Genomic DNA, 25,405 nt, shown 5'->3' with positions numbered 1-25,405 from the left:
CCCTGGATTTGCCATAGATGCATGACCTCTCTAGATCTTCCTAGATGCATGACCTGGATGGCCCAGGCTAGCCTGATCTCGTCAGATCTCAGATGCTAAGCAGGGTCGGCCCTGGTTAGTACTTGTTTGGGAGACCACCAAGGAATACCAGGGTTGCTGTGCAGAGGAAGGCACTGGCAAACCCCCTCTGTTAGTCTCTTGCCATGAAAACCCCCCCAAAAAGGGGTCGCCATAAGTCGGCTGCGACTTGACGGCACTTTATACACACACGGATGCACGTTTTCCCCATCCGAATTCTCAAAACTTTGCATGGGGGCTTCTTGTTGAGCCCTGGGGATTCGGATGGGGAAAACGGGCATCTGGAGAGCGGCAAATCGAAAGAAAAAAACCTCCCGTGCATAAATGACCAGAGCTGTCAGGGAGTCTAAAAATACACCTGGCTCCGGCTACGCCCCTTCCTTTCGGCGGGCGTCCCAAAACACACACCCATCACGCTGGTGCCACACACAAATGCAAGCTCCCACTGTCTGCCGGGGTTATTTTTAAACCATTCCACACAGATTGCAAAACGCGGGCATTGCCGTACTCCAGCTTCCCTAGCAGGCATGCTGCCGTAGGCATGCTTGCTTGGGAGTAAACCTTGCTGAACACGGTGAGATGTACAGGCCAAATTGAATGTGATGTTAGGCCAGGGGTTGGCAAAATCATTATTCAAAATAGCTAAATATCAACAATACAACGATTGAGATTTCTTTTGAGAGCCAAATTTCTTAAACCTAAACTATATAGGTAGGTACACTGTTTATTAACTTTAATTAAAGTTTTAAGTCTTAATTAAACTATAGGTACACTGAATAAAACTTGATATCATACTTAATAGTGAACTTATTTATTGATAAAAATTAAATTGTAAGTCCTTGCCATTTCCCCCTCCCCGTCTGGAGTCCTCGTCTGGAGGCCTGGTCTACCGCCATAAAAGCCTATTGGTAGACCTGGCCTCCGGCTGAGTCCCATTGGGAGGCCATGTCTACCCATTGGCTTTCTTGGCAGTAGACCTGGCCTCCAGAGGCCCATAGAAGCCAATGGGTAGACCTGGCCTCTGAAGGGGGTTTTTTCCCCTTCCTCGGAGTCCAGGTCTACCGCCAAGAAAGCCAGTGGGTAGACATGGCCTCCCAATGGGACTCAGCCAGAGGCCAGGTCTACCAAAGGAAGCCTGCCCCGCCCAACAGCTGATAGGCGGGGGGGCAAGAACCACCGAGCCGCCCGCCCAGCAATCGCACGGCTAGAGGGGAGGGGAAGCTTTAGCCTCCCAACCATTGAGGGAAAGGGAAAGGGGGACCTGGCCATTATCCACGGTGGGGGGGGGAGAGAGACAGCGCACCCGCTCGCCTGCTCTCTCTCTTTCGCTCGCTCTCTCAGGCGCGCCGGCTTCGCAGCCCGACTGCCGGTGCGAGCGGGCGAGAGAGCAGGGGCTCTAAACCAAGTTCGGAGAGCCGCACTCAACGGGCCAAAGAACCGCATGCGGCTCAGGAGCCACAGTTTGCACACCCCTGTATTAGGCGATCAATCAATGGGTTTCCTTCAGGGTTTTTCCTCCCCCTCCCCGAGTTCCTAGCTAGCTAACAAGAGGGAAGATATCTGGATCACGGCATAGGGTAGGGATGCCAGCCTCCTGGTGGGACCTGGGCATCCCCCCGGAATTAACAGCTGATCTCCAGACTGCGGAGATCTGTTTCCCTGGAGAAATAATGGATGCTTTGGAGGGTGGGCTCTATGGCATTGCACCCTGCTGAGGTCCCAGTCCGCCCCAGGCTCCATCCCCAAATCTCCAGGAGTTTCCCCAACCTGGATCTGGCAACCCTACCCCCCCCCCATCCTCCACCAGTGGCCAGGAAGAACCAGGCAACCCTAAATCCATAGTAAAATTTTGCATGCAACATGTGCTGTTTCCAAGTTTTAACCAAGGTCGTAGCTACTGAGCAAACACGTAGAGCCTGTTATTAGGACCCACCAAATTAGAATAATAGAATAGTTGGAAGGGACCACCAGGGTCATCTAGTCCAACCCCCTGCACAATGCAGGAAACTCACACCTCCCCTCCACACACACCCAGTGCCCAGAAGATGGCCAAGATGCCCCCCTCCCATGAACTGCCCAAGTTCATAGGATCAGCATTGCTGACAGATGGCCATCCAGCCTCTGCTTAAAAACCTCCAGGGAAGGCCTGTTTTACTGAGCAACTGCTCTAACTGTTAGAAAATTCAGAGTGGCTTATATTCCCTGACAGAGGGCCATAAAAGGACATTAACTTTCAACTACTGGATTGGTAATTTCCCTTGGAAATATCAGTCCTTGGTAATTACCCCTTGCTGGGGGTAAAAGGAAGACGACTGGGGAAGGCACTGGCAAATCACCCCGTAAACATAGTCTGCCTAGTAAACATCGGGATTTGACGTCACCCCATGGGTCAAGAATGACCCGGTGCTTGCACCTTTTAATTTCCCTTTCCCCAGAGAACTTTTGCCATTTTCATCGGGAGAGAATTTTTAGCAGAGTGAGTTTAAAACAAACAGGGCCTATACAGGCACTCTTCCTAGACTTACAACATTTCCAAATATGACCAGACCCTTCACAGCCAGCTTGCAATAAAAGGGAGGGATGGCTGGGCGGACCAGGGCATTCCGCTTTAGCATCTCTAGAACACACTTGGGTGTTCACATACCAGTCCACCAGCTTTAGGGCATTTTGTGCTAAAAATCACGTTGCTGCAAGAACGGAGGGCAAGCTTCAAGCATTCAGAGCGAGGGTCCCTATCAGGGCAGGTTCCGATCTTTTCCCATGATTGGAGGTTCCAAGAAATCTGGAACCCCGTGGCACTGGGATTCTAAACAGTTACTGTCCCGTCAGCCGCAGCGTCCTCTCTTTATAGGACAGCGCAAGTCGGTGACCCGAAATACAGGCCAGAGCCATTTCCCCATCCCCGTTTGTTGACACAGACCATCTCTTGAGGCTTTGCGTCCATGGATAATAGAAACCCGACTTTTAGAAGGAGGCCGTCTGTAAGAATGGCGTCAGCCAGAAGGCCGTCGGTAAGAAGACCATATGACCACAGGCGACCATCGGCGAGAAGGCCGTGGGACCAGCGTCCGTCGGCGAGAAGGCCGTCGGCAAGAAGACCGCCAGACCACAGGCACACATCGGCGAGAAGGCCATCAGACAGGCTTCCATCGGCGAGAAGGCCGTCGGTGAGAAGACCATCTGACCACAGGCGACCGTCGGTGAGGCCACCATCTCCCAGATCACCAGGTAGTTACAAAACCAGAGTTAGTTGAAATTACCTGTCAAGGTCTAACTCCTGCCCCCACCAGTGCCACCAGTTACTCTGCTGGGAACTGTGTAGAAGTTGTAACAAGCCTGAGTTTTGAAAGACACCGTCATGGTAATGTTCTACTGACAAATCACCATCTGCTCACGACCTGAGTTCGATCCCAACGGAAGTCGGTTTCAGGTTGCCGGCTCAAGGTTGACTCAGCCTTCCATCCTTCCGAGGTCGGTAAAATGAGGACCCAGCTTGCTGGGGGTAAAGGGAAGATGACTGGGGAAGGCACTGGCAAACCACCCTGTAAACACAGTCTGCCTTGGAAACGTCAGGATGTGACGTCACCCCATGGGTCAGGAATGACCCGGTGCTTGCACAGGGGACCTTTACCTTATTTAACCCAATCCAGCTGTCCGGAGCTAGACCATGCCTGCATTATGCTTCTAGGCCCTGGCTCCTTCTGTCTGAACTCCTCATTCGTACTTTTGACCCTCAGCCTGATCTTGCCTAGAATCCTACTTTGAAATTGTTTGTCTGGACCTTTGACCTATGAGCCAGTATGATATAGTGGTTAAGAGTGGTGGACTCTGACCTGGAGAACCGGGTTCGATTCCCCACTCCTCCACGAGTGGCGGACGCCAATCTGGTGAACCACACGAAGCCAGCTGGGTGACGTTGGGCCAGTCACAGCTCTCTTAGAGCTCTCTCAGCCCCACCTACCTCACAGGGTGTCTGTTGAGGGGAAGGGAAGGTGATTGTAAGCTGGTTTGATTCTGCCTTAAGTGGCAGAGAAAGTCGGCATATAAAAGCCAACTCTTCTTCTATGGTGGAAAAGCAGCTGACAGCACTTTGTTTAAAACTGTAACCCAAATACAGGTGTTTTTTTGGAGGGGGGCTGCCTCCTCTGCAGCGTTAAGGGCACCGTTCCCCCGACGGACAAGATCTGCTTTATGACGAGTTTTAAATTCTCTTCCTCTAGCCTCTTTGGAAAGCTTCTCGTCAACTTACACTTCGGAGTACTACAGTTCGGATGAAGGTAAGACCGGGACCAACCACAGCTGGAAGCGCGCCTCTCTTTTTCGTGGTTACTCTCGGGGAAGAGCTTCCCGTTGTCTGGCCTGAGAAGGTTGGCAACTACTGTGATCCCCGTATAAGTGAAGTGTGGAATGCTCATTTCTAACCAAAGCTAATATTTGGAGCCTGAGATGAGACTAAACCAAATGTGTGGTGGGGGAGGAGAAGGGATGCTATACCAAGTAGCTGACAAAATGGATTTTTACCGGTTGAGACCTCTCGTCTTTCTCATTTAGATGAAGCCTCAGAACACGGTTTGAGCACAACGATAAAGACCAATGTCCAGATGGAAAAGGACGGGCTAGGATTCATCGTCATTCAGAATGGGCCTTATCTCCAGCTCACAGGCTTGGTGGAGAAAAGCGCAGCAGCCAGAGATGGAAAACTGCAAGCCGGTAAGGAGAAAATGCAAAACCTCAGAAAGGGTGATGAAGGCAGCAAATGGCAAATCTCATTACGCCTGAAAAGCAAGCATGGCGACCGTAGCGGTTAGAATGTCAAGACTAGGATCTGGGAGACCCAGGTTCAAATCCCCATTCCACCACTGAAGTTCACGGGGCCAGTCGCTCTCTGTCCGTCCTACCTAACAAGGTTGTTGCTGTGAGGATAAAATGGAGAAGGGGAGAATGATGTTTTAGGCTGGATCTCCTGGGAGACTAGAGCTGGGGAGAAAAGATGGATTTATCTAACTGAACAAGTTTTCTTCCACCTTTCGTTCAAACAGTTTGGGACAGCAGACCTGGGTTCCTCCCTCTTTCATTTTGCTTTCACAACAACACTGTGAAGTAGCTTCGGCTTGTCTTAAGCCTGACTGGCCCAAAGTGAGGTTCTTGGCTGAATAGGCACCCCCCCACATCCCAGTCTGACACTGTAAACCACTACACCACTCCAGCACTGATATCCAACCCTTTTCACATATATGGACAAGGAGATCCCATCCCCCCCCCAACAACAGCTTTGCAAGGTAGCTTAGCCTGTGAAAGAACGGCAGGCCCAAGGGTATCTGGTGAGCGTGACTGCCCAAAGCGGGAACTTGAATCCAGGCCTTACCAGCCCAACATACTGAATCCCACACCACACTGGTGAAGAAGAGTTTATTTTTATATGCCGACTTTCTCTACCCACTTAAGGAAGAATCAAAGCGGCTTACAATCACCTTCCCTTCCCCACAACAGGCACCTTGTGAGGTAGGTGGGACTGAGAGAGTTCTGAGAGAGCTGTGACTAGCCCAAGGTCGCCCAGCTGGCTTCGTGTGGCGGAGCGGGGAAACCAACCCAGTTCACCAGATTAGAGTCCACTGCGCACGTGGAAGGGCAGGGAATCGAACCCAGTTCTCCAGAGCAGAGTCCACCGCTCCAAACCAACGCTCCTAGCCACTACGCCACACTGGTGCTTCTGTGCAAAGCTGGCTCTCCTTTGCTTTTCCTAACAGGGGACGTGCTCCTGAAAATTGGACACGCCAACGTCTTAGGGTGGACGCTGCGCGAACTGCGGCAACTTCTGCAAGGCACGCCCATTGGGACCGTTCTGCAAATCCAGGCCTACAGGGATTTCCTCGCCCTGCCCAGCAGGTGGAAGTCAGGGATTGACCACATCCCGGAAAAAAAGGGGGCAGAGTAAGGAACAACACTGAGCCTTTGACACTGCATTGACACTATCTTGCTGCCATCTTTTCAGCTGTTGAAAGGAGCCCCATAATATTATTGTGTGTGTGGTGGTGGTGGGGAGAGATGTGAGGTATTGCCCACGGTCACGTAATGGGTTTGGGGCAGAGGGGAGACTTGCGACGATGCCCTCCCTATGGGGAAGGGCCATAGGTCAGTGGTAGAGCATCTGCTTGGCACGCAGAAGGTCCCAGGTTCAATCCCTGGCATCTCCAGTTAAAGGGACTAGGCAAGTAGGTGACGTGAAAGACCTGAGACCCTGGAGAGCTGCAGCTGGTCTGAGTAGACAATACTGACTTTGATGGACCAAGGGTCTGATTCAGTAGAAGGCAACTTCATGCATTCATGCGTGTTCACAGCATGCTGCCTTAAGCACAACACCACACCAGTCCAGAGGATTCGGAACTGGACCTGACAAGCCGTTTCAAAAAAGCATTTGGGGATTAAAAATCAGAAACCTAACTTGAACATCAGGTTGAACTCTGAAAATTGGCTCTGGAGCCACACACACACAATCCTGCCGGAACTACGCTCTGCTACTGAACATCTGCCTCTCCCAAAAAAATTTCGGGCAGCTCAAAGGCACCATGTCAAAATGAACGGAGCTTCAATCCAGTGCCTCTAAAGGAGAGTCGGTTCAGCTTAGGCATACAGAAAAAAGGAAAGTTGTGGCAATCTTTGCCATTCGAAGGGATTCAACGGGGGTTAAATTGGTAGCCACACATTGTAAGGCATTAGGGTGTAGTGGTTAAGAGCGGTGGTTTGGAGCGGTAGACTCTGATCTGGAGAACCAGGTTTGATTCCCCACCCCTCCACATGAGCAGCGGAGGCTAATCTGGTGAACCGGGTTGGTTTCCCCACTCCTCCGCACGAGGCCAGCTGGGTGACCTTGGGCTAGTCACAGCTCTCTCAGCCCCACCCACCTCACCGGGTGTCTGTTGTGGGGAGGGGAAGGTGATTATAAGCCGGTTTGTGTCTCCCTTAAGTGGTAGAGAAAGTCGGCATATAAAAACCAACTTCTCCTTCTTCTCTGTTCCATTTCGATTAACTTTTAAGGAAGTTTCCTGAGGATCCGTTCCACTAGCACAGGCGCTTTCCTCTGGCGGAGGAGCCTTTCTCCTGACACAAGGTGTCTCGCGATGGTTTTGTGTTAGACAAAAGTTTCTTCCAGAAGAGGTGTAAAACCCACGCTGGGAGAACGGATCTCTGGGAGGCAACCCCTAACCGTTATTTCCAAACCTTGAACGAACAGCCCAGTGACTGCATTCTTGAAAGCTCTCTTTCTCTCTCCGTAGCTCCCTCTTCAAGGGAACCCTCCCTGCTTCATAATTCCTATTCTGACACTCTTGTTCCAGCAGGAGTTATAGGTACTGCAGAGACTGCCATCTTTTCTGGTTGCAGCCTTCTTGGTTGTTAGGTCCATATGATTCCAACACGTGCCCCTTCTTTTGTTGTAAAACTGTCAGAAAAGTGGTTAAGGTTTCAAAAGGGGAGAATGCTTCTAATTGCCTGTAGGCAAAAGGCATTTGAGTTCTGACCTTTCTAACCGCTTTCTAATACGCGAGGCCTTGTCCGTTTCAGCATCTATAGCGACGCAGACGAAGAAAGTTGGACGAGCAGCGAAGGCGCAGATGAATATGATGATTACAGCGAAGAAACGGACAGCGAAGACGATCACCCAACAGTCATTGACCGTCGTGCTGTTCAAGAGGAGGAGGACGACGTCCACCTCCGCGCTCATCACGATAAAACGGTGCACTACGAAGACCTGTACGAGGAGCCCAGAGACGCCAAAGCCCGGCTCTCCTCGCCTGCCGCCCAAGCGTTTCGCTCGCTGCCTCCCTCCCAGCTTCAGTGGATCTCCAGGGACTGGCACTTCTTAGAAAGGAAACGACATACGTTTACCGTGGGCTCCGACATTGGCTGCGACATTATGATCCACAACGATCACCGGGGGGAAATGGACGTCGAGGGCCTTCGTTCAGGTGTCAGCGCTGACGTCTGGAATGCGGAAAGCGACGTGGATGATTCAGTTCCCTATTTAAGATGGTCTTCGCCCTACTGGACTATGCCGAAAGCGAACATCTCTTCGTCGTCATCTTCCTCTTCCTTGTCGGATGTATTCTGGCTCACGGACTCTGCTGAGGAAGGGGAGTAGGCACGCAGGCAGCTTCCGCCTCTCGAAACCGGGGTTTCGGGACGGCACATGCTTCGGATGGATCTTCACTCTCACATCCCTAAACTGAACGATGTTTTCCTGTGCTTGGTAATCAGAAAACTCGAGGAGGGAGGGTGCTCCATCCGCTACAATGGGGACTCCCCTGCAGGGAAAGACTATCGGTGATTCTCCGCACACATTTCTGGAAGCCTAGAAATCAAACCCGGATATCTTTATGCTGTCAAAGGTAAACGATTACTTTTACTTCCAACAAATTACACTAGGAGAGCCAGTGTGGTGTAGTGGTTAAGAGCGGTGGTTTGGAGTGGTGGACTCTAATCCGGTGAACCGGGTTTGATTCCTCACTCCTCCACATGAGCGGCGGACGCTAATCTGGTGAAACGGGCTGGTTTCCCCACTCCTCCACATGAAGCCAGCTGGGTGACCTTGGGCTAGTCACAGCTCTCTTCGAGCTCTCTCAGCCCCACCTACCTCACAGGGTGTCTGTTGTGGGGAAGGGAAGGTGATTGTAAGCCGGTTTGATTCTTCCTGAAGTGGTAGAGAAAGTATACATAAAAAACCAACTCTTCTTCTTCTAGTCAATCCCCATCAGGCAGGCTATCAGCAAGGATTAGGGAGTTCTGTTCTGAAAAATTAACTGTAAAAACACATCACAACACCCTTCTGGAACTCCTATAGCAAAGCCAGTGTTCACTGTACACAAATTGTTTAGTCCTCATGAGCGGGAAGGCACATATGAAGGAATGCGCCCTAGAAACTGGAAATTCTTTTATAAAAAAGTTCTCCTATAACCAGCATCGTTGGCCTTTCCCAGCTGCGAAGCGGAAAGTATTAATGGAGACTGCAAAGGAACAAAATAGGTTTGCCGGGGAGAAATCAACATGACTAGATTTCACAGACACCTTCAGAGTCCTTACCAAAAATCTTCCCAATCTTTACGGCAAAGGCCGTGACTTTCCCAAGACCACTCAATGAATCCACGGTGGAAATGAGGTTTAACTCAGGAGACGGGTGTTATGGCTAAAAAACTGAACATATTCTTGGCATGTGGAAGGTCCCGGGCTCAATCCTGGACATCTCCAGCTGTGAGATTCATTTGTTTCACAGCTGGAGACCGGGGTAAGGTGAGGCCTCAGTGGGGAGGGGCTGTGGATCAGTGGTAGAGCCTCTGCTTGGCATGCAGAACGTCCCAGGTTCAATCCCCGGCATGTCCAGTTAAAGGGACTAGGCAAGTAGGTGATGGTGAAAGACCTCTGCCTGAGACCCTGGAGAGCCGCTGCTGGTCAGAGACAATACTGACTTCGACGGACCAAAGGTCTGATTCAGTAGAAGGCAGCTTCATGTGTTCATGAGATTTCAGGTAGTTGATACAGAGAGAGACTTGCTCTATCCAAGACCCTGGACTCCATACGAAACACCTTTTTTTGTATGTTTGAGTCTTTTCTGACGAACACACAAAGCTGCTGTACCCCGAATCAGACCCTTGGTCCATCAAGCTCAAGTCTGCGCAGACTGGCAGTGGCTCTCCAGGGTCTCAGGCAGGGGTCTCTCACGTCACCTACCACGTGATCCGGGGATGCCGGGGATTGAACCTGGGACCTTCTGCAAGCCAAGCAGATGCCCTGCCACTGAGCCACCGCCCATTCCAAGTCTGGATCTCTATTGGCAAGGGAATAAGTACTGTTCTTAGTGAAAGAGCCATCTCTGAAAGCAGCAAACTTCACCCGAGCTCTTTATGTCTACTTGTTTCTCGTTTTTTTAGTGCAAATATGCTGAGATGCAGGTTTTTCCTCCATAAGCTAAAGCATTTCATTTATGAAATAATGTTTTCTGAAGGCTCTGTTTAAGCTCCCGGATTTTATGTCGGGCACCATATTTTACTCTCAGAAGCAGGTACGGACTGAGGGGAAAAAGAATACGAACTGTGCAGAAGACATGAAAGAGGCTGGCAGCTTCCAGAAAAAGATGTGATCTGCACTTTATTCAGTGTATGTCAATCCACACGGTAACCCGCAGGCCCCAAGCATTAGAACCATAAATAAGAGACTGAAGGCGGAGCGCAGCAATTCAATGCAACGGCCTCGGAGACGAGTGTGACCTGGTTGTGCCCCCCCCCCCCCGGCCCACCTCGGACTTCCTATAACTCGTCGACAAAGGGGACGTTTGCCAAGTCCCCGCTGGCCGCCATCGACTTCTTCCCACTAACAAACTTCTTTGCGGCCTGAAAAAAAAAGAAGAAACAGAAAGATTGCAGATGCGGCATGGCGTGACTATCATGATATAAATGTGTTTTATCGCATTGGAGCTCCAGGCTCCCAAAGAAATGCGCACATGTAGCACATGTATTTTAGGAACAGGCCTGTCAACTTTCATAGTATGGGCTTGCCTGATGCGCAAAAAGGGCAACCCTGGTGATAGAAAACCGTGTGTGTGTGTTGTAAAGTGCTATCCAGTAACAGCTGACTCAGGGCGACCCCTGATGGGGTTTTCAAGGCAAGAGAGACAAACAGAGGTGGTTTGCCATTGCCTTCTTCTGCATAGCGACCCTGGGATTCCTTGGTGGTCTCCCATCCAAGTACTAACCAGGGACAACCCTGCTTAGCTTCTAAGAGCAGACGAGATCAGGCTAGCCTGGGGCTATCCAGGTCAGGGCAGCTTGTCTTAGGAAAGGCAAAAAGTTTTTTTAAAAATGCAAATGCTTCCAGCGAGCAGAGAACAATCAAAGGACCATCTTACCCCTTGGTGGGACTGTGAAACCCAGGAGATGACAGAGACTTGGGGTGCCAAATGCTAGATGCTATCTCTTCCTGGGAAGAGCAGGAAGGACTGACCAACGGGGAGGAGTGGGTGGACAGAGAGAGGTAATAAATACGCTCGATTGATGCTAACAAAGTCCAGGGCGGGGGTAGGTATCAGAAAACAGTTCCCCTACCTTCCCTAATATTGTTCTCTAAATCCAAAGACACAGCTGCTATGACGGTGTTGAGAAACCATGCAAGCTCCTGGGGCACGACTCACGTTCACAACGTCAGCAATGGCCACAGCGTCGATCTTTTCCACCACTGCAGCCGGCGACGCATACGCCCCAGATGCCAGGGCCTGAGAGCCAATTTCCTCCAGCAAGCCATCGGAAGACTCGACAGACATCAAGAGAGCCGCCTTCAGCTGGTTTCTGTCCGACGGCAGAGGAAGGAAACGGTGAGGACGGCAAAGGAGAAGCGCTTAAGTTTCATTCTGCTTTTTAAAGATCAAAATCTCAATCTGTGCTCTACTGTGCGTTGCCCCTCTTAGAGGAATAAATGCTGACTTTGTGTTGTTTATATCGTGAATCAGGGCTGCAGGTTACGGGAGGAAGCTCGTAAGCCTCTGGTGGCCGGCCATAAAGACATCCCTGCCAAGAGTGCGTGGACAGAATGCCCCCCCCCCCATTCTAGAGGACCCACCACCCTTGGTGACAAGAAGAGAGCGGCAGGACTCTTGCTGGAGCGGCCGGGACTGGCTTCAAGCCTGCACTCATACGACCGGCAGGGCAGAAACCAGGCGAAGGAAAACAGAGCGCTCTCCCCTACTTTGGAACAGAACCAGAGAGACAGAAGCCATTTTTGTTTCAGGAACAACAGACCACCACGCTGCTTCACCCACGAGGGAAGACAACGCCCCCCTGGTCCGCTCGTGTCCAACTCCCCGACAGGCTCACAAAGAAGTGATGCCGCCAATATACGGATTACTCTTCATGGCACCCAAAGACACACTGCTGTTTGTGCTAACTGGGGGTGGGGGAGGGTTCTTTCTCGATCCAAGAGATGCTGGTTCCTCCCAAGTCACCAACTGGTTTGTTCCTCCAAACCCCCTTTTGCCCCCCACAACCTCTGCCAACACTCAAGAGCCAAACCAGACATTATGGCGGCCACAGGTCGGACCCATGTCCGCCGTAACGTCTAGTCTGGCCCTCAGCTACAGAAACTCAAAAAATATGTTTTCAATGTACATTTTAGGTGTGTAGAAATTCAGCATTTGGGTGTCTTTTCCATTTTAATCGCCTCCTTCTAGGCAATCCCCCTCCCACTAAAGGAATTAAAAAATCTAAAGAAACTACCAAGAACCCAGGAGAAGTTGATAGGTAAAACAATTGATACAATTCTTTCCAAAAATCAAAAAGTAAAGGGACTTTAGAGAGGGAGTTTTAAGTTGGGTAGAAGTTATTTAGCTTAGAATTGCAGAAAGCCAGTTAACTTTAAAACGGCTATCTATGGCGTCTTAGGAAAAACCGTGCCCTATGCTCCAGGGAAGGCCACATGAAGAATGCCACAAGAGAAAGATTACCTATAATCTGTGTGAATACAAAAACGTGGCGTACACTTGTTATTAACTGCCTTTTTTCGCTAACATGTTTTTAAAAGGCTGTGAAACAGAGGAATTGGAGGAAGCCAGTAACTTTAAAACTACTATCTATGGTGTCTCAGGAAAAACCACGGCATATGCTCCGGGGAAGGCAACATGAAGAATGCCACACAAGGGGTTGAGGGGGGAGAAGAGTAGAAAGATAACAGCTTCACATATGCATGGGAGCAAAGACAAAATTTTAGTGAAAAAAAGGCCTGAGAAACGGTCAAGATCATGTATTGTACGGAATCATGTACTGGTTTAGCAGTTCGAAGTAAACAGATTTTACATGCATTCAAACGTTTCGCTGCTTTGCTTTAAAAAGTACCAAGAGATTAAAGCGCCCGTTAGTTGCTCCTTTATTACCCACTCCCCGGTCCTAGCTGGTTTTGCGGGTTTACGGGAAACCGAGCTTTGCACAGCCTGATCGGAAATGGCAAAGCCACAGTGCCTTCAAAGACATTTTTACAAGCGACTGCCCTGCAACTTGCCATTGTTACTGAATAAACCAGACACATTTGCAGAAGGGGAAACAAACATAACCCAAGGACTCTCAAGCGCTTTACTTGCAGATCCTGCTTTTAGCAGAAGAACAGGCTCTGAACGCATGAACACGTGAAACTGCCTTATACTGAATCACACCCTTGGTCCCAAGTCAGTATTGTCTGCTCAGACCGGCAGCGGCTCTCCAGGGTCTCAGGTGGAGGTCTTTCACCTCACCTACTTGCCTAGTCCCTTAAACTGGAGACGCCGGGGATTGAACCTGGGACCCTTCTGCATGCCAAGCAGAGGCTCCCGCCCTTTGGCGGGAGTTTAAAATGAAGATACTTACTTGGCTCTTGAGACCTCTACCTCGGTGAGTTCCCCCTGGACAATCGCCTTCACTTGGTTCAAAGAAGCCTTGATCACCTTGATTAAAGGAGCAAGTAGGTTATTTTCGGCCGCAATAGACAGAATCCATTCCACCTTTATTTTTAACCCCCATTTTGCTAGGGCGACTGGGCCCAGACCACCTCACTGCACACCAACATGAATGGTCCTCGTATGCCGGATCAACCTGCTTCACCCATCTAGATCAGGGGTGCCAAACTCATTTGTTACGAGCAGGGCCAGATTTAGGTTTGATGAGGCCCTATGCTATTGAAGGTACTGGGGCCCTTTATATGTCCAGATAACAGGTACAACAGCTTGACCTACATTCAGCTGTGCTGCACTGCAGTCCACAGCTGCATGCTACATGTTGCCATGCAACCAGTCCACGCAGAATGTAGGCACCCTATATAAAGAAATGAGCAAACCAGTGATATTTTAGGGAGCAGGCTACCAGGCGGGGCCCATTACTTACATCATAGGAGCCTACACAACACAAAACACTGTTGCTGTATGTAGGTTTTATTTTATTTGTTTTTTATCTTATATTTTGGAAATGTACATCCAGTTTTTTTTCCTTTAAATGTTTTTGGGGGGCCCAAGAGAGTGGGGCCCTAAACTATAGCTTGTTTGGCTTATACGTAAATCCGGCACTGGTTACGAGGGCAGCATAGGACATAAATGTCACTTGGTCGGGCCGGGCCATGCCTCGCCAGCCCAGGTCGGGACTAGGGTGGTGGTGGTTGCAGATAAGAGCTCTCAAGAGGCCGGATCCGGCCCACGGGCCTTATGTTTGACACCCCTGGTGTAGATAGTTTTTCTTACGGCTAAGCCATAAGAAGATTGTTAAAAATACAGGAAGGGCGAGCATCCCTCTGTGCTTAGCAAACCTTCATTACTACTATCCAGTTTTGTTAGCTGTCCTTTGCAGAATTCATTTATTTGTTTAGCCAGAGGTCATTTACAAAGTATCCTTACATACGTACAAAAAGCTGAAAATGGTATCTAAAAAGGATAAAATTGCATCAATACACATTGTCTGGATAAAAACTATCTCATACAAAATCTCTATTAAAACAAAGATCACACTCATTTGCTTTCCTGTACAGAATTTTTCTTAATAGCTTCAAGAACTCTGATCTCCCTGGCTGCAACAGCAAATTGAGACATTCTGAAGACGACATGCGAATCAGTCAGAGAGTTAAAAAAAAAAACAATTTATCGATTTCAGAATAAAAAATTACTTTGCAGAAAGCAAAACAACTCTCGTTTTATCGGTTGCTGAAGCGGACAAGGGTCAGATCAAACCCTGGCTTGTCTTTAACGTCTAAATCCAGCCTGGGTTGTCAGAAACATGCCCCCCAAAACCCTAATGCACCCATTTAATCCTTAAGTCAGCCTTCAAGTTTTGAAATTGATGTTTAGCCCCCTTTTTATTTCCCCAACCAATGAGTTCCTTACCTCTCCAGCAGCTGATGGCTGGGCTATGGTATAAATGCCAAACAGTCCCGAATCGCTGTAGTTAACATTGAATGCTGATGCCTGCAAGGGGTGGGGGAGGCAGGAATATTTTCACTAAATGTATGGCAACAACAAACATTTTTTCCATTCCTAAACAAAAAAAAATTATTAGTGCTTAAACTTGCTGGTGGTTAGGAAGACCCAAGATTAAAATGTCTAAGCCAGTGTGGTGTAATGGTTAAGAATGGTGGTTTGGAGCGGTGGACTCTGATCTGGAGAACTGGGTTCGATTCCCCACTCCACATGAGTCTGGTGAACCTGGTTGGTTTCCCCACTCCTACACACGAAGCCAGCTGGGTGACCTTGGGCAAGTCACAGCTCTGTTAGAACTCTCTCAGCCCCACCTACCTCACAGGGTGTCTGCTGCGGGGAGGGGAAGGAAAGGCGATTGTAAGCTGGTTTGATTCTCCCTTAAGTGGTAGAGAAAGTCGGCCTATAAAAACCAACTCTTCTTCTAAGAAGAAACAACAGGGAGTAGCCACTGACAATTGCTGCTGTGTAAAAATGCAGGCAGAAGCCCCATTCCTTTCATCTTCTGAGACTCGTGCAAAATCTGTTCCCCCCCCCTCACCTGTATTGAGCCACGACTGCTGAGACAAAAAAACAACAACTCTATTATTGTATGACTTACAGAATCCTAAGGCGTAATTCTGTCTCCCTCCGGCTAGCCAGACCTTGCCTAAGTCAATAAACTACTTAACATCAAGCCAGTGAAGTACTTACATCAAATGGCTCAGTTGTTGCCTTTGCAGCTCCCTGGATAAGCTTACTGGTAAGGCTGCTTCCTCTCTTCACAAGAGGACCTGCCCCAAGAACGTGCTGAAGGACCCCGAAGGCGTTTGCTTCTTTGCTTCCGCTGGCCGCTCCCTCGGCTACTACAACAGCGTGGACTAGGCTGTCGCCGTTCTGTTCCCGGATTTCACCTGAGCCAATGGCAAAGGGAGGTCTTAGAAACTAGCCGATCACAGGGATCCAGTGTGGTATAGTGGTTAAGAGAGGTGGACTCTAATTGGGAGAGCTGGGTATGATTCCCCACGCCTATACATGAGCGGTGGACTCTAATCAGGAGAACAGGGTTTGATTCCCCACACCTACACATGAGCGGCGGAGGCTAATCTGGAGAACCGGGTTCAGTTCCCCACTCCTGGTCTGTCAGGTGACCTTGGGCCAGTCACAGTTCTCTCCGAACTCTCGCAGCCCCACCTACCTCACAAGGTGCCTGTTGTGGGGAGGGGAAGGCGATTGCAAGCTGCTGGGAGACTCCTTAATGGTTGAGAAAAGCGGGGTATAAAAACCAACTCTTCTTCTAATAATAATTCTTATTAATTTCTTATTTTCGCAACACTGATCAAGCTAAACGTCGCACTACCGGGATAAATGCAAAGTGCTGATATGAGAAAGCCCGTTATCGCGGAAGACCACCCGGGGCCTTATGCTTTATTGATTTTATTTTCTACCCCGCTCTCCCCAACAAGGTCAGGCTCAGAGTGGGTAATGTTGGATAAAACCAAACATACAAGCCTAAGATTAATATCGCAAATACATTAGGGTGGATAAAAATAAATGATTTTTTAATTAAAATTGGATTTTTAAAAATTTAAATCAGATTTTTTAAATGAAATGCTTCTTGAGGAAAAGCCTGTCTAAAGATAGCTTTCTATTTAAGATACTTTATAGCCCAAAGGTTATGAAATAAGGATTAGTTTTTAATAATGTGGCATGAAGCTGTATATTCATGCAATGTTTAAATTTTGTGGTAAATGAATTCCATCAATTCATTCACAAGGTTATACTCTTCCAGAGGTTTCTGTAAGATTATTTTGGGCAATTTTTCTATTTATTGGGCAATTTGGGCTCTGTTCACTACGATCCACTCTCTGCCTTCCTTGAAATTTTTCCTTACCAAGGAAGAACAATCATGCGGCCGTCTCAGTGGCATATTCAGCACTATCTGGCTTTTTGGGTGGGGGTGTCTGATACCGAGAGACCACCAAGCACGCCTACCTCCACGATAGCTCGCCTTCGCGCCGACAGAGCCAGCCCCGCTTCGGATGTTGAGGAACTGCTCCCCGACTTGCTTGAGCTCCGAGTGGCTGACACCTGGGAGACGTAAGAACATAAGAATAGCCCTGCTGGATCAGACCAAGGCCCATCAAGACCAGCAGTCTGTTCACACAGTGGCCAACCAGGTGCCTCCAGGAAGCCCACGAACAAGACAGACAACTGCAGCTCCATCATGCCTGTGTTCCACAGCACCTAATATCATAGGCCTGCTCCTCTGATCCTGGAGAGAACAGGTATGCATCATGACTGGTATCCATTTTTACTAGTAGCCGTGAATACTCCTCTCTTCCATGAACATGTCCACTCCCCTCTTCAAGCCTTCCAAGTTGGCAAACAATGCTTACGTGAGAATGAATCACCTGAACCTCTGGGGGAGGGACGGACTGCTTCTTGGGTTGGATCCACCCCACTACCGGAAGCAATCCCTCTGGTGGAGGGCGCCTTCCCCCGACGCAAGATGCTAATGGATCCACAGGATCTACCAAACCCCTTGGCAGTTATTTCTTTAAAGAGCCGTAAGACACCGAAGAATGGCTACGTACCTAGACCGACCAGAGCCATCCTGGCACTTGTGAAGTTGTTCTGTACGAAGTTATGCAGCTGGAATGGAAGAAGCACAGATACCTTAAATTGCAGGCGATTGTAATGAAGGCAATGAAACCAGCTACGAGGCTAGACTTAATGGCCTTTTAATAAAATTATTTTGATGTTGGTTTTTAGGTCTCCACTTTATTTTGCAGGATTATTTGTTCTTATGACCGCTAACTATTTCATTGCCCATCCACTTGTCTGGTTTCCAGTGGTTTTACATCTAGACAGACTTTGCTTTCATTGCAAGCCATCGCACAGACCTTCTGCCGAGAGCACTGGATACGTTTTAAATAAATACGTAAACCCCCCTTTAATGTAATCCTGCATGCACCCAGAAAGGACTAAGAGTATCACTGCTATAAGAGGGTCCTACCTGCTCTGATGTAAATTTCCCAACCATGTAGTCGGGACAGTACAAGGAATTAGCAAGGGCATTCCGATAAGCCGCTGCATGCAAGTTCTCGAGAACACCTGCCCGAGGAAGGAGGAAGGATTTTTACAACGCAGTGAAGAGAACGGCCTATTCAACCTTGCGGTTTGCAGAAACACAATTCTCCCAGCAAACGCAGAGCTCTGCCCAGCCCCTTGAATAGGAAAGCCCCTGAGTATGTGACGGTCGTAGAATCATAGAGTTGGAAGGGGCCAGACAGGCCATCTAGTCCAACCCCCTGCTCAATGCAGGATCAGCCTACAGCAGCCCCGACAAGTGTCCGTCCAGCCGCTGCGGGCCTTATGTTTGACATCCCTGCTCTATAGGCTTCTCCTCATGTATCCTGCTGTGACGGCCAGCTACAGGACAACTACTCATTCACAAGCACCAAAATGGCTTTTGCAATGCACGCGCGCTTAAATCAAATAGCTTACAGACAGCTATTTGATTTAAGCGCGTGTGCATTGCAAAAGCCATTTTGGTACTTGTGAATGAGTAGTTGTCCTGTAGCTGGACGTCACAGCAGGATACATGTTCCACTACCATGGGTGCTCTCCTCTGGTGGAGGAGCCTTTCTTCTGACACAGTGTCTCGTGATTGTCTTGTGTTAGGGGAAAGTTTCTTCTAGAAGAGGGGTATTCTAGCCCCAGCTGCATATTTATACTCCCTGGAAAGGAACACACATAGGAGGGCCTATACACTGCCCAGATGTGCAGCCCTACCGTCTGCCATATTAGAAGGGAGATTTAAGAAGATCCCCAGGGTGGAGAGACTTTGCCCGTGTAACACAGGGGAGCTGGAAACCACTGAGTATGTATTTTTAGATATCCCCTCTACATGTCAGCCCGCTTTAATACTACTGACCCTTTGATTAGGGAAATGGGCTCTACTGATGAAGGTGAATGGACCCAAAGGTTTCTGCTGGGAGACAGCTCACCGATCACCACCCAGTTTGCAAAATATTGTGCAGTAGCAATGAAGCTACGTCGCCTCAATGTTCCCTAATCTGTGGAAGCATAAATTTGGGTGATTCCTAATTTTGTTGGCCTTGGTTGTAAACATCTACTCTGTATGGTCAGTTTCTGTTTCATCTGGCATATTAGCCGCAAATAAAATGTATTTATTTATTTATAGTTTACAGGCACTTACCAACTTGGGGGTTCTGAAAGGCAATCGCCTTGTCGACCCTTAGCCGGGGCTGAACCTCTGACACTTCCCAGCGCCTGAATTCGGGCGCCGTTGTGACGTTTATTAAATACTCCATTACGGTATCGCTGAACCAATAAAGCGGGGAGAAAAATATTAGGAAGGGCTAGAACAAACCAAGTAACAGGACCGTGGTAGCATTCTTCAAATCAAGCCATTTATTGGATGAGAAGGATGACTCTTAAAATAGTTCCTACAACCTCTGTTGTAGGTTAACTATTACATAACCTCAATGTCTAGAACACTTCACAGAATAGGGTAGGGGGAGAGAGCATGAGCGCTAGCTAGCTTACATTTTGACAAGGCCAAAATAAATGCTGCTTGTTTTTAAGAACCACCCTACAGATAAGCTGTGGCCAGTTATTTGTGGCTTAGAATATAAGACAAATGACGTATCTAGAGGGCACAAACTATAACCACTGGTGTGATGGGCATTCTGCAGCATTATCAGCACAAAAACGGGCTGGGAATTAATTCCAGGAACTTACACATAGTCACGCAGGCATTCAACGGAATAGACCATGTTCTCCCTGGTAGAGGCCACGCTAAAGAAAAACAGAGGTATATTTTTCACGAGGTCAAAGTGAGACGACTGGATTGCTGGTCCTGATTCCATCCCATTGTGGGTGGGCCAATGTCATTAACAATGGTTTTTGCTTACCTCTAATTAAAACAGCTCCTACGTGAACTGGTGTTTAAAAGAAAACCCACCTTGCTGCTTCAGTTCTAATAATAGCGACTCCTACGGTGCGGTCCTAAGAAGAGGGGCCCCTTCCTAAATCCACAACAGATTCAGAAGAGTCCACCTCTTCTTAGGACGGCCCCGCAAGCCTTCCGAGGACTGCCTTGCAAACCTTAGGACTGCACAGCAACGGAAAGTTACCATGGACTCATTCAAGATAACCACTTGCTGAATCCTCACTGTTTCATCACACATTAGAATCAATGCACATGGCGGTTTACAGCAGAATAGCAACAGCACTGACCAGCCTGTGCCCTAAAGCCGCTTACAATGTCAACATTACTGCTCTTGTAAGATGGTAACTGCTGGGACAACTAAAACCAAAAGGCATATCCCTACTTCCTACGGAGAGAAAAAGGAACTATAAGAAGAGGGTACCTCGCCTGGTGGGGACAGGAAGCCAAAATGCAGCCTGTCTTCCAACCCAACAAGAGGAAATGCCCATTCCAAAAGTATGCCCTCCTTCTGCGAGCTGCTGTTTGATTAAAGTATAAATACCTGCAGATTTAGTCAGTTGAAACATATGATTAATTGCCTTTTAAAAAAATGGAGCCAAAAAAACAAGCATCGACCCACACACGTATGTACTCTTGAAATGGTATACACGCTGTGTAAATGTGGTTGGACGCCAGTTTTATTTAAAGGCAGTTAATGCTACAACAAAGGATTCTGAATTTATTCATTGATCTATTTATTTACTTCACGGCCTGCCTTTCTTGCTAAGGTGGGTTACAGAATAAAGGCAGTGGTACCCCCACAGCAAAAGACATCCAATTAGCAATGCAAGAATACCAAATTAAAATGGAGAGTGCACAACTAGCTGCCTAAAACAAAGCACAGTACAAACTTTGTAAGTAACTACAAGGGTAGAAGACAATGCAAGTTAGTACCTAAAATACTCACTGCTGTAGACTACAACGTCTAGCAAATAAGCGAATTATTCCACAACACTGCTGAGCTTTAAGTAGGTACAAACCTGAGGCTGCCCCCAACAGCTTCGATGCCCCGAGTTATCCTGAAGGCCGAAGCTCCTTTTGTGGTCTACAGAAAACCAGAGGGACACTTTTCAACAGATGCTGACTGGGTATGAGTGAAATCTAAAATAAAACCCTGCCTCTCTGTGCCTTGCGAACTAGAGATATGGTACATAACCAATGCTAGCATTCCTAATAGCCTATAATGAATAAGCCACATCCATCAAACCGATAAACGGAGCTATAAGGTCACAGGTTCTACCGAAAAGCGGCCTGAACAGCCCAGGCTAACCAAAGGTCATCAGAGCTCACAAGCTGAGTTTCCGTCTAGACATTAGGAAGCACTTTCTAACAGTTAGAGCGGTTCCTCAGTGGAACAGGCTTCCTCGGGAGGAGGTAAACTCTCCCTCCCTGGAGGTTTTTAAGCAGAGGCTAGATGGCCATCTGTCAGCAAAGCTGATTCTGTGACCTTAGGCAGAATATGAGAGGGAGGGCATCTTGGCCATCTTCTGGGCATGGAGTAGGGGTCACTGGGGTGTGTGTGAGTGGGGGGGAGGTAGTTGTGAATTTCCTGCATTTTGCAGGGGGTTGGACTAGATGACCCTGGTAGTCCCTTTCAACTCTATGATTCTATGAACAAAAAGGACATTACCCCCACTCCCGGAATCAAGAATTTGTTCAGCTCTCTTCAATTCTGATTTCTAATATTAGTTTGCTGGCAAGGACACGAACTGTGCTGCTAATTCACACCAAGCCATGGCTCTGAGTCTTTGACCATGCAGAGCTGGTGTGTGACATCCAGATTGAGTCCCCTTAGCAACTCTGTTTAACTCCACCTTGGACTCCTTCCCCTCTCAAGAAGAAGAGTTGGTTTTTATATGACAACTTTCTCTACCACTTAAAGGAAGAATCAAATCGGCTTACAATCACCTTCCCTTTTTCCTCCCCACAACAGACACCCTGTGAGGTAGGTGGGGCTGAGAGAGTGTGACTAGCCCAAGGTCACCCAGATGGCTTCATGTAGAGGAGTGGGGAAACAAATCCAGGTCACCAGATTAGCGTCCGCCGCTCATGTGGAGGAGTGGGGAATCAACCCCGGTTCTCTAGATCAGAGTCCACCGCTCCAATGCAGCATTGTTAAGACCAGTTTCACAGGTCAATGGCAAAAATGAGAACCTAGAAATATCCTCCTTTTTAAAATAAAATAAATAATAATAACCAGCATGAGTGTCATGATTCTCCAAATTCTGACTGATGAGCTTGCCCCTATACCCACATGATACGCCAGTGCTTCCCCAGCCTCAAGTACATGGTTGTAACTGCCCTAATTAACATCTAGCCTAAAATTCGAACAATTAAGCAAAGAATGAGAACTCACCAGGTTAGAGGCAAGACGGAGCAGGTGTGTTATTCCCAAATTGGCAGTCGTCTCATACCTGCTGCCGGCTTTGATGAAAACCCCAATTTTTGAGGCAGGAGAGTAATTTTCCAGAGAAGCGATCACCAGGCCATTTGGTAGTTTTGTGATCTGCGTTCAGAAGAGGTGACAGAGGTCCGTATTACCTAGTGCCGCTTCACCGCCACCTCCTCCAGTTATTATAAATGCTAAGACGCAGACAAATGTCTGGTTCATACCGACCTCGAGTTCCTGAGGATGCAGCTGAACTTTTGCCCGTTCCGCTGCAGCAAAGGGATCAGTCTTCGGTGAACTTTTGAGAGAATAAAACCTCTTCTAGCAAGAAAACACAAAATAAATTACAAGGTTGATCACAAGAAATTAGCATTTGAATTCACAAGCTTGGTAAAAAGCGAACCTCAGGCAAAAATATTTTTGTTCCATTTTCCTATTAAAGCTACAAATGTGTAGCTCTGTTACGGTTCTTTGCAGTACGTGGAATTCTTATTTTTGAAGGACACGCTGACTCATAAGGCAATGCCTTTAGGCTGCAGGGCTTGCTGTTTTATTCCTCCTGCAGGTTCAGCCCTCTCCGCAACCCCTTTGACAGACATCCTGGCTGGCAAATCAAATGCTGAGCCATGTCTCGGTCCCTGCTAACTGTCCTTTAAATAAACACAGGACAGATGGGGGGGGGAGCCCCCAAGAAGGCCTTTGCACAGGACCGCACTTCAAGCTGACCGGGTGACCTGGGCGATGGCAAAGGGGTAGCCATATTAATCTACTGTAGCAAAACAAATCAAAAGTCTTCCAGCGCCTTATAGACTAACAACATTTATTTCAATACGAGTTTTCGCGAGTCATCCCATATTGGAAGAAGAAAGCTCTGGATCACAAAAGATCATACTGAAATAAATGTTGTTAGTCTTTAAAGTGCCACTAGAGTTTTGTTTGGTGTGGCCTTTTTCCAGCCACAGCGTAGTGGTTAGGAGCAACGGACTCTAATTTGGGGAACCGGGTTTGATTCCCCACTCCTGCACACGAAGCCAGCTGGGTGACCTTGGGCTAGTCACAATTCTCCCTGAAAGCACTCAGCCCCACCTACCTCACAGAGTGTCTCTTGTGGGGAGGGGAAGGAGACTGTAAGCCGGTTTGATCCTCTTTAAAAGGTAGAGAAAATCAACAAATAAAACCCAACTTTTTCGTCTCCTCCTCCTCTCTCTGAATCTAATGCAATGCACAAGGCTGTCATTATGCTAAAACAGGCAAGAAAACCCTGAAATGTAGAAGAATTGGTTTTTATATACTGACTTTCTCTACCACTTAAGGAATAATCAAACCAGCTTACAATCTCCTTCCCTTCCACACAACAGACACCCTGTGAGGTAGGTGGGGCTGAGTGAGCTGTGACTAGCCCAAGGTCACCCAGCTGGCTTCGTGTGCAGGAGCGGGGAAACAAATCCCGTTCACCAGATTAGCGTCCACTGCTCTTGTGGAGGAGTGGGGACTCCAACCTGGTTCTCCAGATCACAGTCCACAGCACTTAACCACTACACCATGCTGGTAAGGTGGCCGGCTTCGTGTGTAGGAGTGGGGAATCAAACCCAGGGCACCAATTAGCCTCCACCGCTCATGTGGTTTACAATCCCCTTCCCCACGACAGACACCCTGGGAGGTAGGTGGGGGCTGAGAGAGCTCTAAGAGAGCTGTGACTAGCCCAAGGTCACCCAGCTGGCTTCGTGTGTAGGAGTGGGGAAACAAACCCAGTTCATCATATTAGCCTCCGCCACTCACATGGAGGAGCGGGGAATCGAACCCGGTCCCCCAGATCAGGGTCCACCGCTCTTAACCACTGCACCACGCTGGGCCCCCTCGGGCCATTTGCTTTCCCTTCGCTCAGCCTACCTCACAGGGTTGTCATGGGGATAAAACGGAAAAAGGGGGAGAGCCACGCATGCCGCCCTGCACGCTTTGCAGGGAGGAAGGGGCCGGGGAAAAATGCACTCTGCAGGCCAACACTTGGCCCTCTGCCGTAGATGACAAATGCGTGCATTTGTCATCTACGGCGGAGGGCCCAGTGTTGGCCTGCAGAGTGCATTTCCCCCCCGGCCCCTTCCTCCCTGCAAAGCCAGGCCCTGCAAGCAGAAAGCTAGCCTGTCAACGGCACAGAGTGCACTTGTCATCTACGGCGGAGGGCCCAGTGTTGGCCTGCAGAGTGCATTCCCCCCCCGGCCCCTTCCTCCCTGCAAAGCCAGGCCCTGCAAGCAGAAAGCTAGCTTGTCAACGGCGGCGCCTGGCCGTGACCTTCCGCCCAGCAGAGGAGAGCGGCGGCCGGCCTCGTCCCCTCCTGCCAGGTCCGCGCCAAGGTCGCCGCCGCCGCCCTCCTCGGGGCTCCCCCCCCTGCTCGCCGTCCCCACCCAGGCTCGGCCGCCCGGGCCCCCGTCTCACCGAGAGGCCGCGGGCCGCCAGCGGGACGGACCTGAGGGCCGCCATCGTCCGCCTCCCAAGGAGGAAGCCAAGGTGGCGCGAGCCGGGGGAGGACCGCGCCGTCCCGGCGTGCCCCGCGCGGCCGGGCCGTGGAGAAACCGGAAGAGCCTCCCGGCCTTCTTTTCTCGCTGGTGAGAAAAGGGAGGGGGGGAGCGCGGCAGGTTCTAGTACACTTCCGGTTCCCGAACCACGTTGGGGGAGGAAGAGGGTGGCGCTGCATGAGGGGGATCCTTCAGCAAAATGCCTGAAGACTCTGGAGGGAAGTATAGGAAGAAAAATATATATATATGGAAAAGACAGTCATGCTCGGAAAAGTTGAGGGCGGCAGGAAAAGAGGAAGACCCAACAAGTATAGGAAGAAAAAAATATATATATATGGAAAAGACAGCCATGCTAGGAAAAGTTGAGGGCGGCAGGAAAAGAGGAAGACCCAACAAGTATAGGAAGAAAAAAATATATATATATGGAAAAGACAGCCATGCTAGGAAAAGTTGAGGGCGGCAGG

General features: G+C 49.0%; 1 protein-coding gene across 1 annotated transcript; it reads right to left on the bottom strand.

Moving 5' to 3' along the window:
* Positions 1-10,373: 10,373 nt before the first annotated feature.
* LOC130492824 (cytochrome b-c1 complex subunit 2, mitochondrial) lies at positions 10,374-24,906 on the bottom strand. Its single transcript, XM_056866610.1, has 14 exons — positions 24,862-24,906; positions 22,657-22,749; positions 22,396-22,545; positions 21,020-21,084; positions 19,790-19,846; positions 19,245-19,369; positions 18,039-18,136; positions 17,617-17,674; positions 17,015-17,110; positions 15,734-15,933; positions 14,951-15,031; positions 13,452-13,528; positions 11,255-11,408; positions 10,374-10,457 (listed from the first exon to the last, which is right to left on the bottom strand). The coding sequence occupies exons 1-14, from the start codon at positions 24,904-24,906 to the stop codon at positions 10,374-10,376; spliced, it is 1,383 nt and encodes a 460-aa protein (XP_056722588.1).
* Positions 24,907-25,405: the final 499 nt, after the last annotated feature.

This window comes from Euleptes europaea, chromosome 21 (genome assembly GCF_029931775.1).
Source record: "Euleptes europaea isolate rEulEur1 chromosome 21, rEulEur1.hap1, whole genome shotgun sequence".
NCBI lineage: Eukaryota > Metazoa > Chordata > Lepidosauria > Squamata > Sphaerodactylidae > Euleptes > Euleptes europaea.
Note: the sequence above shows the minus strand (reverse complement) of the source record. Positions and strands in the feature narration are given on the sequence as shown.

What these genes read in the sequence shown, in the direction of transcription:
- LOC130492824 (XM_056866610.1), bottom strand. Translation starts at nt 24,906, where the DNA reads ATGGCGGCCCTCAGGTCCGTCCCGCTGGCGGCCCGCGGCCTCTCG. An exon ending in TGCATCCTCAGGAACTCGAG is followed by an intron (nt 22,546 to 22,656) that starts GTCGGTATGAAC and finishes TTCTGAACGCAG; the next exon opens with ATCACAAAACTACCAAATGG. An exon ending in GAATGCCTGCGTGACTATGT is followed by an intron (nt 19,370 to 19,789) that starts GTAAGTTCCTGG and finishes TTATTGGTTCAG; the next exon opens with CGATACCGTAATGGAGTATT.